Here is a 14,962-nt window from a genome sequence, read left to right as displayed (position 1 = left end):
TTTGGACTTCTATTCATCAGCAAACTTCCTTGTGACCTCCTCCATCTCCCAGTTATCCTCTATGCTGATGGACTTACATGAGCTCCACCAATGGCTCATAAACGATAAACTACTACTCAACCCCAGCAAGAGCAAAATTATGTTTTTTGGAATTCCACAGAAAATTCACCAAGCACCTGACTCTCTTTGACTTATAGAACCATTGCATAGAGAACAGCTACCTTCAAATACCTGGGAAATATGGCTTGATAAGTCACTAAACTTCCATTTCCTCATAGAAGAAGTGAAAGCCAAAATAAACTCATTTCTCTTGTAGGCCAAAAATATCTTCCCTTTTCTATCCCAACTAGAGCAGCCACTGGCAAGGGAGATGTTCTTCGTGTTTCACTGTTGCAGTCATCACATTTGGGTTATCTGCCTGCAGGTAGCCCTCAGCCAACCTGAATACCAGAGTCTTCAGATTTCTGCGTTGGATGCTGTCTCTTCTTCCATGATGTCAGGGGAATAAAACATGCAGCTGATGCCATTACAGCAGTCTTTCTTGCCGTGCGGTGCCCGAAGCAAAAGCAGTTTGCAAGTGCCGGTCGGCTGTCTCCTGAAATTTTCATTTTCGAGTTTCAAACTCAAACTCTTCAAAAAAGATAAGTACCGTGTTGGAGATGCTTTTTCTTGCTCTAACTGATATCAGTAAAAGTTAACAATTGTCTTACCTGTGGAAAGCAAATACCTCAGAGATTTTCATTTTCATTTGTACTGCATCCCCTGTTTAAGCCCAGACCACGACATCCCTCGCTGTCGGTTTTGTGCCTTGTTCAACGCCTGAACTATTCGTCATCGGGCTATTTTTGCAGCAAATTACTTTCATACCTGATCTGTGTACTCTGAAATTGCTTTGTTAAGCCATCCAACTACCGATCTTTCGAAAAAACGTAAGGATAGAGACAGAGACAGACTGCATAGGTCCAAAACTGCTGACTACGCTTCCAGTAAGCTAGTTGCCAGTCCGCCGGTACTTAGTGATGCGCTTTCGCAGCCCCTGACACCTGCTACCACAGATTTGCAGGCTTCTACTGAGAACCATTCTGAGTCTAGTATGCCACAAGATGCTTCTTTGACTATGGAACCTGCAGATATCACTACCTTGGATGCGTCTGGAGCTGCTGTGCAGGCACCGGCTTTTGAGGGTGTATTCAGGCCTACAGACATTCATATTAAACTGACACCATCATTTTCATCCAGGCCAAAAACTCACACTACGCCTAGAAAACCGACCACCAATCCGCAGGCTCAGGCCCATATGCTTCAAAAACAAATGCTTAGAATGGCTGAAGACCTTATTACCTTAATTAGGGGAAGCCAGCCTTCCCGTTGTAAGAGACCTAGAACTGATTTTCTTTCTGATTCTTCTGATCAGGAATCTGATATTTCTGCCCCTTCTGATTACCAGTATTTGCCCTTATCTACTTATGAGGATCCTGATGCAGAGGATTCCATTCCCTCTGCTTCCCCTCCAGAAGATCTTTCTTTCGGTGAAACCTTGCATACTCTTAGAGAGCATTTCCACTGAGAAAGCCAGGATTACTCTGAGTCCAAAATGAGACTTGGGGAATTCTTACTCCTGCCTCAACACAGGCCTTTAGCTATCTGTCCTGTTCTGGACATTGTAGATGATGCTTTCTTGGAATCTAGTCTTACCCCAGACACATTACCTCCAGCTCACAGAAAACCTGACAGGTACTACAGAGTGCCTGACTCTCACAAGTTCCTCTGAGTCCTTCTCCAGATCCAGAGACCATTTCCCAAGGACCAAAAGGCATTAAGGATACTGCTGCCAAAAATCCTACCCTTTCTGATAGAGATTCTAGAGCCTTCGACAGAAGTGAGAAGAAGGTATACACTTCTGCTACTTTGGCCATTAGGGCTTTAAATTGCCAGTTTCATATGTTAAAGTATCAGCAGTATGTTATGGGACTAAAACAGAAAATGATGTTGATTCCTGACTGTGCTAAACATAAAGTATTGCAAGATTTAATGCATTCTGCAGAACAAGTTGGCAAACATACTTTGCAATGTGGTTCTGATGCTTTAGAAGCATCTTGCAGGGCTGCTGTCACTGGGTCTATACTTAGAAGGCATGCTTGGCTTAAGGAACAAAACTTGCCAGATCATGTTAAAGCTAAATTACTGGATGCTCCCTTAAACCAAGACCGCCTTTTTGGCAACAAAGCAGAAGTCCTCAAAAAGGATGGAGGAAAAAGCTAAATCTATGCAAACTGTTAGATTTCCTACAAGTACAGCCTCCCAGATTCCGTAGGCATTGGCCTTCAAAGAACTGGTCCTTTCCAGTCCCTTCCAGGCCTTCTCAGTCCAAACCCAAGAACAGCAGACCTAAGCAGTGGGGGGCTCCCACTTCCAAAGCAGGGATTAGTAAGCCACCCCCCCCCCACGGCAAAATGGCACAATGACTTAACCTTAACCCTTCCAAGCCTTGCTCAACTATCTGCTCCCTTAGGAGGAAAGCTTGCCCTGCATGCAAAAAACTGGGAGCACATTACCCAGGACAAATTGGTTTTGGACATAGTCTCCCAAGGATACAGATTCCACTTCCACACACTACCAACCCCAAATGGTTGGCTAGACCTACCCCCAAATCAATGGGCAGAGGCCCAAAAGCAGGTTCTCTCTATTCTCGGTATCAGGGCTATTCAACCTGTCCCAGCAGAACAAAGGGGGACAAGGCTTTTATTAAAGACTTTTTCTGGTACCCAGAAAAGACAACTCCTGGCGATATTCTCAACGCCTTTTTGGTAGTTCCAAAATTCAAAATGCTAACTCTTCAACAGCTTCTTCGTATGTTAGCCAAGGATGCCTGGCTGGCAACCCTAGACTTAAAGGAAGCTTACCTGCACATCCCAATAAGGGAATCTTGCAGGAAATACCTACATTTCAGGGCAGGCTCCATGCACCATCAGTTCTCTGCACTTCCCTTTGGCTTATCTACCACACCCAGGGTATTCACAAAGTGTCTAGCTCCAGCCATTGCATTTTGCAGGCAGAGAAATATTCAAATTTACCCATACTTGGACGATTGTCTGATTCAGGCAGAAAGCCAGGACTTATTACAACACCTGGCATTCATAAAGAAACCTCTAACCTCACTGGGGTACACCATCAATGAAAATAAATCTTACCTAGTACCCTGCCAACAGATTGTATTCCTGGGAGCAAACTTGAACACAACTTCCCAGATGCCATTCCTCACTCTGGAGAAACAAGTTTATTTGACAACCTACTTCAAACTATTGACCACAAAACCCCAGCTATCTGCAAGGAAAATACTGCAAGCCCTGGGGTTCATGGCCTCTTGCATTCTACTAATTCCATATGCAAGACTGCATACGAGGAAACTCCAATGGTATCTAAAAAGCCTATGGTGTCAACATTCTCAGGACCTGGAAACAATGACTTCTATCATTCCTTGTATGAAGACAGAGTTCCTTTGGTGGGCCGAGGCCTGCTACCACAACAAGGGACTCCCTTTCACTCTACCCCCTGCTGCCCAAACCCTAACAGATGCATCAGACTATGCATGGGGGGCTCACATGGCAGGGCGGTGCATTCAGGGCAAATGGAACCCGAGGCAGATGCACCTGCATATCAATCAAAAAGAACCATTAGCTGTACAGAATGCTCTGACAGCCTTCAAAGACCGTATTCTTCCAGGACAACCATTGGTAAAGACAGACAACACCACAGTTATGTGGTACATAAACAAGCAGTGGGGAACCCACTCGTACCCTCTCTGCAGACTAGCTATAGCTCTGTGGAACACGGCCTTGAGCTACCAAGTACACCTACAAACTCAATTCCTGCCAGGCAAGCTAAATTCACTGGCAGGCGACTTAAGCAGAAATCTCATGGACCCACATGAATGGAAACTAGAACCCAACATATTCATCATCTTGAACAAATGGGGGACTCCAGAGGTAGACCTGTTTGCCTACCCTCAGAACTACCAGTTGAGCAAATTCTGCACAAGAACTCCCCAGAGTCAAGCTTGGGAAAGCAGATGCCCTGTCTTTTACCTGGGAAAGCCTCTCTGTTTTTGCCTTCCCACTCTGGCTCTCCTCTCGAAGGTTCTACTAAAGATCAAACAGGATAAGCCAAGGACAATACTAATTCCACCAGACTGGCCACACCAGCACTAGTACCCCCTCTTGCACAGTATGACACTGCTGCAACCATGGCACTTGCTTCAGACCCCTTCCCTGCTATCCCAGCAGGCGGGCCAGAATCTGCACCCTCATCTTAAAACCCTGAACCTTGCAGCCTGGCTAATTCCTTGAGCTTTACTCTAACATCCCTCAGTAAGCAGGTGCTGGATGTCATTCTGGAGGCAAGGAGGCCTAGTACTAGAAAATCCTATCCTGAAAAGTGGAAAAGATACTGTTCCTGGAGCCAGGCTCAGGGGATGGGCACAACGGTGCCCAGCTTACCTCATATTCCACAGTAGTTAACAGAAATGCTCCACAAGGGCCTATCCTTCTCGTCAATTAAAATTCATGCCTCTGCCATTTCAGCACATTATAATACTGAGCCCACCCCTCTTCTCTCGCCCCTTGCTAAAACAATTCTTTATGTGCCAAAAATTTAAGACCCCCCCCCCCCAGGAGAGCTCCCACTCCAGCCTGGGACCTTAACTTTGTATTGGAAAAGCTCACCCCCCTTTGAGCCAGCTGCAACAGCAGAGTTGAAATTCCTTTCTTGGAAAACAGCCTTCCTTCCAGCCATCACTTCAGCAAGAAGAATGTCTGAATTACAGGCCCTCATGGCAGTGGAGCCCTTCATTATCTTCCATGCGGACAGGGTTTCCCTCAGGACCAATCCTTCCTTTATGCCCAAGGTGGTGTCTAGTGTGGCCCTAAATCAGTCCATTCATCTGCCTACTTTTTTCCCTAATCCACAAAACAAAGGTGAACGAATACTGCACTCTCTGGATGTGCACAGACAATGTAGATTTTACATGGACAGGACTAAGCCTCTCAGAAAATCTGAACAGCTGCTAGTTGGCTTTGCTGCAGGGGCAGAGGGGAAGTCCATTTCAAAGCAAACCATTTCCAAATTGACAGCCCATTGCATTCATTTCTGCTACAAGCACCATGGAAAACTTAGCTCACATAAGATCACATTCCACCATGGCTGCATCTACTTCTGCGGCTTTTCTCAGAGGCGCCCCTACCAAGGACATCCTAGAAGCTGCTACCTGGAGCTCTGTACATACCTTCACCAAGCATTACCACATGCCTATCTTTTCTAAATCCAGAGCTGGATTTGCCACTGCAGTCTTGCAGGGCTTAATAGCTGGCCCTAATGCTCTTTAACTTCCTCCTCCCTTCCTTAGCTTTGGGAATCAACCCAAATGTGATGACTGCAACAGTGAAACATGAAGAACATAGTACAGTTGTGTACACTTACCATAAATGTAGGTGTTAGTGTATTCACTGTTGCAGTTCTGGTTACCCTCCCTCCAGCCCCCTGACTTCTCTTGGCTCTACCTTTCCTTCTTGTTTGGTATATTTATTTTTTCTGGTGTATTTGCTTTTTTGATGGGGGTGTACCGTACCATATAATTGCTTCCTATTGTGGGGGCACCTGACATCCGGGGCAAGAAAAACTGATGTAATGGCGTCTGCTGCATGTTTTATACCCCTGACGACCTGACGTCATGGAAGAAGAGAGAGCATCTGACGCAGAAATCCGAAGACTCTGGTATTCAGGCTGTCTGAGGGCTACCTGCAGGCAGATAACCCAAATGTGATGACTGCAACAGTGAATACACTTGAACATCTACATTTATGGTAAGTGTACACAACTGTACTTTCTCCTTTCTCAACATGAATGTGTTTTCAGTCTTTGCTTCTGCCTGCAGAAAACATTAGCACAATGCAGACCATCTCTAAACGTATCTGCTGATTCATTACACACTTGCCTCTGTGAGCATCACTGTGTCATGCTTGAAAAAGCCCAATGGCTAGCCATAAAACAGAGTTAACCTACTTTTATGATCCCAACTGTACAAGCTACTCCATCTCCACACATTTACTGCCTTTGCAGCTAGACTTCTCAAAAACACTCCTCATAGAACCTGAGACAGTACTCACAAGCCACACCAACTCTTATTACTCCTTGAATCAAACTCCACAGCAGGGCACATTCGTTCTCCTGTCAGGCACCTACTCTTTGCCAAGCTCTCCACACAGACGGTCACACTAAGGAAATCAGCACTTGCTCCAAATTCAGAATGCAACATAAAAAGCACTTTATGAAAGCCAAATGTTCTAGTTTCAACATGGGACATGTCAGCTAATATACTTTATCCCCTTATTCGTGTTCAAGTCTATTCTCCCAAGATTTACTGAAGATTGTCCCACCATAGAAACTAATGTACTACATTATACATCGTACTCTGCTTGACTGTACATTACACTATGCCTGTTCATTGTAATGTATATATATATATATATATATACAGTTTCTTCTATGAAATTAGCCTGAACTACATTGCTTACATTTCTGTATATTTTAATGAAATGCTTTGTATTTCACTGGGCCTTAGCCTGAAATTGGTCAATATTGATCAGTGCACAACCCTGGTAAACAAAAATATTTAATAAATAAATGTAGCTGAGCATCCACAATCCTCAAGGAGAGTTGTATGACCTTTAAAGAAGGCACAGGTCTACCTAATGTGAAGAATACTGTGCTTTATCGAAGGTTAGTATCTTGACCCTATCGTCCCACAGTCTTGTCTGACAGAATGAATAGCAGTAATACCATTTAGAACATGTATACCATGTGTTTCAAAACTCATGCAGTTACCAGATCCCTGGTGATCCTCCTCCCTAGCATACTCCAAGCAATGTTATCCTTTCCTTGTTCTGTTTCCCTCCCAGCATTGCTGCTTCTACTCCTTTCCCTTCGTGATCAAACTGCATTAATAAATTAACATAAACATTCTACTTCACATATATTGCTATATATCATATAACCTAAGCAACATTACATAAATTATTCAATTCCTGCCCATTTTCTAAACACGAAACATATTTATTAAACCATTATGTATGACATCAGCAATCATCCATTATTATAAATGAAAACAAACCATGCCGACACAATCCTAGTTGCAAGCATTTGGCATCACAAGCTACATTGACACACTTCCAGTTGCAAACGTTGTACATCACGTATAATCTACCCAGTAATTTTCAGTCAAACGTTACAAAGCTTATTTAAGTCCTGTCTTCTTTTAAACCTCATTCCTTCCCTGTATGTATTGTTCCCACAATTCCCATTTTTTTCCTGTGTGGTTTGCTCCTACCCTTTTCTAAAGATCTTAATTCCAGTTATTTTATCTCTGTTCCTATATTCACTGCTTCTAATATAATTGGTTTAGATTTTGATTTCCATTTTCTAGTAATTGCTTTTTTGACAGCTACCATAATTCGACACAGCAAGGCCTTACCATGTCTAGGCAATTCAGATTCTGTCAACACTCAATGCTTCTGCATGTACGGCAGGTGCAAAGGCCCAAAACACTCCAAAACCAAATTCAAAAAACTGGCCAGCACCCCCATGAGAGTTCCATCCAGTTCTTTTTAATTACTGAATAAATTAGTGTAGACCATACACTAAAATAAAAAACTTATTACTAGATTTTGCCATAGACGATACTGTAAGTCACAAGTGGTTCATGCTAGCAATCAAGTACAAACTTATAATAGGTGTGACTTGTTACAATATCAACATAAAATAAATAAAAATAGTATTGTTAGATTTAATACTACTTATGGGCGTAACACTTTAGGATTTATGAACCTGATTCAAAAACATTGGAATATTTTAATGGCTGAGGAAAGATTATCAAACATTTTGGGTCCCAGATGTCGTTTATCATTTAGAAGAGGTAAGGCACTGGATGGGTTTTTTAATCATTATAAACATAAGGTACAGTATAAATATACATCTCAGGGTACATTAGAAGGGGGTATATTGCTTGGTTGTGTCCCTTGTGGTCATTGTTCCTTTTGTAAACATGTAATCCACACTGTAGAATTCACCAGTAAAAATGCCCCTAAATCATTAATATTAATATTTTTGCCAGTTGTAGCACCAATTGGGTTATATATCTTGCTACATGTACATGTTCAGCCTTTTATATATGTCAAACATCATGTCCTATCAGATTTTGTGTATCGGAACATTTAACCAATATTAGAAGTAAATGTCAGTGTTAACGCTCTGTACAAACATACTATCAGACACCCTATAGCACATTTAAAATTTATTATCATTGACAAAGTCCTAGGTAACAGAAATATGAAAACTGGATGGCATGACATTCTGAATAAAAAAGATTCTGGATTATAAATTAGGAGGAATCTTTTCCCTGGTTTGAATGAGCAGCTTTAAATGTTAACTGAAATGTAATTATTTAATGAGAAGAGTGGACCCAAGTATATATAGTGCTAAAAAAACCTTCAGTTATAATACACTGATGAAGGCTAAAGGGCCAAAACCGGTTTGCTTTTTTATTTTAGTGTATGGTTTACACTAATTTATTCAGTCATTAAAAAGAATCGGATGGCCCTCTCATGGGAGTGCTGGCCATTTTTTTTTTTTTTTAATTTAATTCTGATTCTGTATCACAGCTCAGAAGAATAATCTCCCCCGTCACACCAATCCACCCACCCAGCTATCGCCTGATAATTCTTGATTCACTTGGATACGCCTGTCCCTCTATCCCTACTCCTTTTTGCTGTTTACCTAGAAAGCCTTTGTTTCCCCCTTCTTGACATATACCATCTCCATTACAACCTTATCCCTTTGTTGACCACATCTCATTCATTGCTCTAAAAATTGCCAATGTGTACTATGCATCTTCCTCTTAGCCCTTTCATCGCATCTTGAAATTACCCGTCTTCTTCCCTAATCTATACCCTTGTATTTCTACAAAGCTGGTTTGTTCTTCTCTTTTTCCCTTTGTCTGTTCTGCAGATCGATGCCCAAAGCCTCAAATAATCCATCACTTTCCCATTGCCATGCGTTGTTCATACCTTTATTTGCATTCAGACCTGTAATTGATTTTTGAAACTCTTTCTAGTCTCTGTGTAATAGTGTAATCTGCTCACTGAAACCTCACCTTCATCACTGACCTTGTTTTGGTTTTTGTTCTCCCTCCTTCCTGTACTGTAAGCCATGCTGTAGCCTGATCGCCTTTGGCTAACCGTACTTTTATCTTGAAATTTCTGACCACCTGCTGCCTTGGTTATGACCATGTCCTGAATTCTGTCCTTTCTGGTACAGTCAGGAGCGGCCCTAGGTCAGCTGGTGCCCTAGGCAAAAGGGCTCCACAGCGCCCCCCAACTCATTAACTGGTGCCCCCATCCTGATCTACCTACACCACATAAATACTGGAAAGTGCCCCTGCTAGACCGGCGCCCTAGGTGGCCGCCTAGTTAGCCTATGCCTAAGGCCGGCCATGGGTACAGTTCCCAGCTGGCTGAACCCTTCTGGTCCAGGATCTAACTCGCCTGCCATACCTCCTCTGCCCTGAAGCTTTGAGTTTCCAACCCTCCTCTTAGTAGATTCAAAATTGCTCATGAGTATAACCCACTTCTTCTAACCCCACAGTTGTTTGTCCTTTCAGTATTACTTTTGCTCCTTTAAGAAGTCAAGTGAAGGAGTCTAAATACCACTTTTAGCAGTCAGTAGTGGTTCACCATCTTCACTTGGCCATGTCAGCCCTTGCCCCCCTCAGTGTTGTGTGTGTTGTAGCTGATGACATCCCATGTCTTTGTACAGAGGAATTATTTTAAGGTGATCAGAATGGGTGCTGGATCCTAGAGCCATAGTAATATAAAATACTTTTTTGAAACGCCGTTATTGGCTTATTTGTAATATAGGCAAATTTACATGAAAGTAATCAAAAGCATATCGAGTTCACATTTACAAATATACTTTGCATATATTGTTGTATATAATCTAAGCGACATTTGCATAAGTTGTTGAATTCTGTCTTCTCTTAAACCTCATTCCTCTTCCAAAACATTTTTGTGCATGTATTGTTCTACAATTTCTATTTTTTCTGTGTAATTTACTTCTACCTTTTTCAGATCCCAGTTCCTGCTCTTTTATGTCTGTTAAAATATTCACTACGTCACTCTAGCTGGTTTAGTTTTTGATTTCCATTTTGTAGTAAATGCTTTTTTGGCAGCCACCATAATTAGAAACAGCAAGGCCTTACCATGGCTAGGCAGTTCTGATTCTGTATCCCAGCTCAAAAAAACATTTCCTTAGTTACACTCATTTTCACCTCCAGTATTCCTGACAGAGTACTCTGTATGGAATTTTTAAAGTCTGTCAACTCATTGCACTCTGATAAAAATATGGTCTCAGTTACATTTTTCTTCCCATCATTGCCAGCTGCCTGAGGAAAAAAAATATTTGCCTGCTTGGGGTATAAAAGCATCTATACAAGCAGTTCCAAACAACAGATCCTAAATCTCCTACATTTTGTTGCATATTTGGTAGCCATACACGTCCTCCCATTGTTTTTTGTGAATTGCGTATCTAATCTCTCACTGCCCAATCTTTTATGACCGCTTCTGATTGATTCCTGTAGTTCTCATGCAATATTTTATATGCCATAGGAACTGCCCCTTTTTTAAAATATGGAACACTTCACGAACTTGAGTGTCATCCTCACGCCGGGACCATGTTAATCTTCTCTGCATCTGATAAGATGCTGTGATTTCACCACTGTTAGACTGCAAATATGCTTTAGCCATCATAGGGGAACCCTAGGTATAAGCAGTGCATTATGGTAGCTCTAGATTACTGTATGATCATACAGAGTGTTTAGGTTACTTGGTCTTCTCACTGATAAAGTGCAACATTGGGTCATTGGGTTGCTGCATTGTGAAATGTTGCAGGAAAAGACTGTAGGCAATATAGATGGTTCAGACTGTGTTTTGTGTAACTAATATTGCATGTTAGTCTACTCTCAATAGTAAACTGTTCACTTTTTTCCCTTTAGCTGGAAGGATGGCCTTGGTTTCTGTGCCCTAATTCACAGGCATCGTCCTGAGCTTATTGATTATGGCAAATTACGGAAGGTATGCATCTCAGCTTTTCTAGTTTTATAACCAGTGCTAGGGTATCATGTTTTGTATTCAGAACCTTATTTTTACAGTATACTTTTTATTGCTGCCTTTGTAGCTAATAAAGATGTTTCTTTTAGCAACACTAGCTGTTGTAGGTCACTTCTTGGTTCAGTGTGAATATCATTTTGGCATATAAACTCTAATGTTGCTAGAATAAGCAGAAAATAGTACAACATCTTAATGGCTTATTAGCAGAAAGTGCTAGTCACAGATTTTAAAACTTTTAAAATTGTTTACAATGGGCAGCATAATGCAACCATTCAAACCTGGAATGTATAGTGAAATTTCAGTGTAATGTTTGAAAACTGCAGGTAAATCAGAATGTGTGCATGCCTTTTTGGGGAGGTTCTCTTAAAAGGACTTCATTAACTGTAAATAATTCATTTAACTGAATGGGTAGGTGAGCTGTCCTAAAGGTTTTTTTCAGCCAAGATGAAAGATTGCAAAACTAAGGAAAGAAAGGTCGATGCTGGAGAAGTGGCAGCAGGAGTGACAGATTTTATTTTCATGAGCTCAGAGATTAGATGGATGCAGTCATAAAATTATTAGGTGTGCTTCTTTGAAAGAAAGCTATGGCAATGTTGAATAAAATTTTAAAGAAATTGACCAAGGACGGAGGTCAAGAACAATGATGTTACAATTGTATTTTAAAAGAAATTCTTCTTTTAAACTGCATCAAACTGCTTGATGCAAATGTAACAAACGTTTGCTATAGTTTATATCTTGCCTGCACAGAGCAGCAAGGTGCTCAAGTTTTAGTCTATAAAAAAGGTTTTCTGTTTTTTTAACTGTAGCAAATTACTTGTTTCACTTGTATTTGACTGCAAATGCAATACCAGCTTATAAATGCTGACATAGCATTAAAGAGATCAAGATTAGCTGATCACACCTTCCCAACACTTACACCTGGGGTAGTTCCCCCTCGTGCCCTACCCTAGCTACGCTTGAGGTCATGAAGAGTCAGAATCAACCAAGTGATTAAACAACATAAGTTTGTGGTATTTTCCTTTCCTCAATATCCTACATAACGTTTGGCTGGTTTTCCTTTAGGTTCCTTTCAACAGTCTAATATCTATTTCCATATGTGAACCCCAGAACTGCACACACTGCTCTGTGTGACCCGACCTTGGTCTGGTAGAAGTGGAGGGATTGCCTCTTCATTTCTAGATAATTTTCCATGAGGAAATACTCCAGTGTTCTTGTCTCAGCCCTTTTACCTTGCTCCTAGAGCTCCATCCAGGTAAATCAATGCCATCATATCCTCTTCTTGCTCTTTATTGTTTTTTTTTCATTTCTATTTTTCCCAGCAGACACTTCTTATCAGGGTTGTTGTTGGCTCATCAGTAGTACTCTGTATTTGACTGCAGTGATCTGAAACTGCCACTTGTATACTCACTTGGTCAGCTTTTCCAGCCTCAGCTTATTTTCCAGCCTTTTTTTCCCCCAAAATTTTTTTCCTTTTTTTTTAAAAATTTTTTTTAAAAACCTTTCCCCAATGGGGGGCCGCCTTTTTTAAAAAAAAGTTTAAATTTAAAAAAAAAAGGGGGGGGGTTTTTTTTTTCCGGCCCCAAAAAAAGGGGGAAAAAATTTTTTTTTTTTCCCTTTTTTTTTTAAAGTTTTAAAAGGTTTTTTTTTTTTGGGGAAAAGTATTTTTTTTTTAAAATCAAAGGGTTTTTAAAATTTTTTAAGTTTTTTTTCCCCCCTAAATTTTTGAAAAATTTTCCCTTTTTTTTTGTTTTTTTTTTTTAAAAACCAAAAACAAAAAAAAAAACCCCTTTTCCCTTACACCCCCCCCCAAAAAAAATTTTTTCCCCCCTTTTTTTTTTTTAAAAAAAAAAAAAATTTCTTTTTTTTTCCCCCCCCCAAAAATTTTTTTTTTCCCCTTTTTCCTTTAAAACCCCCCCAAAATTTTTTTTTTTCCCCCCCACCTCCTCCCCCCCCCCCCAAAAAAAATTTTCCCTCCCAAAAATTTTTAAAACCTCCCCTCTTTTTCCCCCCCCCCTTTCCCCCCCCCCCCCAAAAACCCCCCAAAAACCCCCTTTTTTTTTTTTCCCTTTTTCCCCCCCCCCTTTTTAAATTTTTTCCCCCCCCCCAAACCTCCCCAAAAACCCCTTTCCCCTTTTTTTTCCCCCCCCTTACCCCTCCCCCCTTTCCCCCCCCTTTTTTTTTTAAAAAAAACCTTTTCCCCCCTTTTTTTTCCCCCCCTTTTTTTCCCCTTTCCCCCCCCCCCTTTCCCCCCCCCCCCTTTTTTTCCCCCCCCCTTTCCCCTTTCCCCTTTTTCCCCCCTTTTTTCCCCCCCTCCCCCTCCCCCCCTCCTCTCCCCCCCCCTCCTCCCCTCCCCCCTCCCCTCTCCCCCCCCTCCCCTCCCCCCTCTTCCCCTCCCTCCCCCCCTCCTCCTCCCTCCTCTCCCCCTCTCCTCCCCCCCCCCCCCTCCCCTCCCCCCCCCCTCTCCTCCCCCCTCCCCCCCCCTCCCCCCCCCCTCTCCCCCCCTCCCCCCCCCTCCCCCCCCCCCCCCCCCCTCCCCCTCTCCCCCCCCCCCCCCCCCCCCCCCCCCCCTCCCCCCCCTCTCCCCTCTCCCCCCCCCCCCCCCCCCCCCCCTCCCCCTCCCCCCCTCTCTCCCCCTCTCCCCCCCCTCCCCCCCCCCCCCCCCTCTCCCCTCCCCCTCTCCCCCCCTCCCCCTCTCCCCCCCCCTCCCCCCCTCTCCTCCTCCCCCCCCCCCCCCCCTCTCTCCCCCCCCCCCTCTCTCCCCTCCCTCCCCCCCCCCCCCTCCCCCCTCTCCCTTCCCCCCCTCTCCCCTCTCCCTCTCCCTCTCCCTCTCCCTCTCTCTCCCTCCCTCTCTCTCTCTCCCTCTCTCTCCCCCTCCCCCCCCCCCCCCCCTCCCTCCCCCCCCCCCCCTCTCCCCCCTCTCCCCCCCTCCCCCCCCCTCTCCCCCTCCCTCCCCCCCTCCCCCCCCCCCCCCTCCCCCCTCTCCCTCCCTCTCTCCCCCCCCCCCCCCTCCCCTCCCTCCCCCCCCCTCCCTCCCCCCTCTCCCCTCTCCCCTCTCCCCTCTCCCCTCTCCCCTCTCCCCTCTCCCCTCTCCCCTCTCCCCTCTCCCCTCTCCCCTCTCTCCCCCCCCCCCCCCCTCTCCCCCCCCTCCCCCCCCCCCCCCCCCCCTCTCCCTCCCTCCCCCCCCTCCCCCTCTCTCCCTCCCTCTCTCTCCCTCCCTCCCTCTCCCCCTCCCTCTCCCTCTCTCTCCCTCTCTCCCTCCCCCCCCCCCCCCTCTCTCCCCTCCCTCTCCCTCCCCCCCCCCCCCTCTCCCCTCTCTCTCCCTCCCTCTCCTCCCCTTCTCTCTCTCCCCCTCTCTCTCCCTCTCTCTCCCCTCTCCCCTCCCCTCTCCCCCCCTCCCTCCCCCCTCTCTCCCCCCCCCCCCCCCTCTCTCCCCCCCTCTCTCTCTCCCCCCCCTCTCTCCCCCCCCCCCTCTCCCCCCCCCCCCCCTCCCTCCCCCTCCTTTTTCCCCCCCTTCCCCCCCCCCCCCCCTTTTTCTCCCCCCTTTTTCCCCCCCCTTTTTTTGTCCTCTCCCCCCCCCCCCCCCCCCCCCCCTTCCCTTTTCCCCCCCCCCCCTTTCCCCCCCCCCTTTCCCCCCCCCCCCCTTTCCCTCCCCTCTTTTTTTTTTTCCCTCTTTCCCCTTCTTTTTTTTTCCCCCCCCCCTCCCCCCCCCCCTTCTCTCTCCCTCTTTTTCCCCCTCTCTCCCCCCCCTT

General features: G+C 44.7%; 1 protein-coding gene and 1 pseudogene across 6 annotated transcripts in view; one reads left to right on the top strand and one right to left on the bottom strand.

Annotated features, from left to right (window-relative positions):
- ACTN1 (actinin alpha 1) overlaps positions 1 to 14,962 on the top strand; it is a 744,367-nt gene that overhangs the window by 401,078 nt on the left and 328,327 nt on the right. For all 6 annotated transcript variants that reach the window (XM_044073986.1, XM_044073984.1, XM_044073982.1 and 3 more), the window contains exon 6: positions 11,099 to 11,177. In XM_044073986.1, the coding sequence (XP_043929921.1) occupies positions 11,099 to 11,177 (79 nt within the window). The remainder of the gene's footprint in view (positions 1 to 11,098; positions 11,178 to 14,962) is intronic.
- Positions 10,728 to 10,822, bottom strand: LOC122805114 (annotated as a pseudogene).

Source organism: Protopterus annectens, chromosome 6.part0 (assembly GCF_019279795.1).
Source record: "Protopterus annectens isolate FY-2018-M chromosome 6.part0, PAN1.0, whole genome shotgun sequence".
In the NCBI taxonomy this organism is placed as follows: domain Eukaryota; kingdom Metazoa; phylum Chordata; order Ceratodontiformes; family Protopteridae; genus Protopterus; species Protopterus annectens.
Note: the sequence above shows the minus strand (reverse complement) of the source record. Positions and strands in the feature narration are given on the sequence as shown.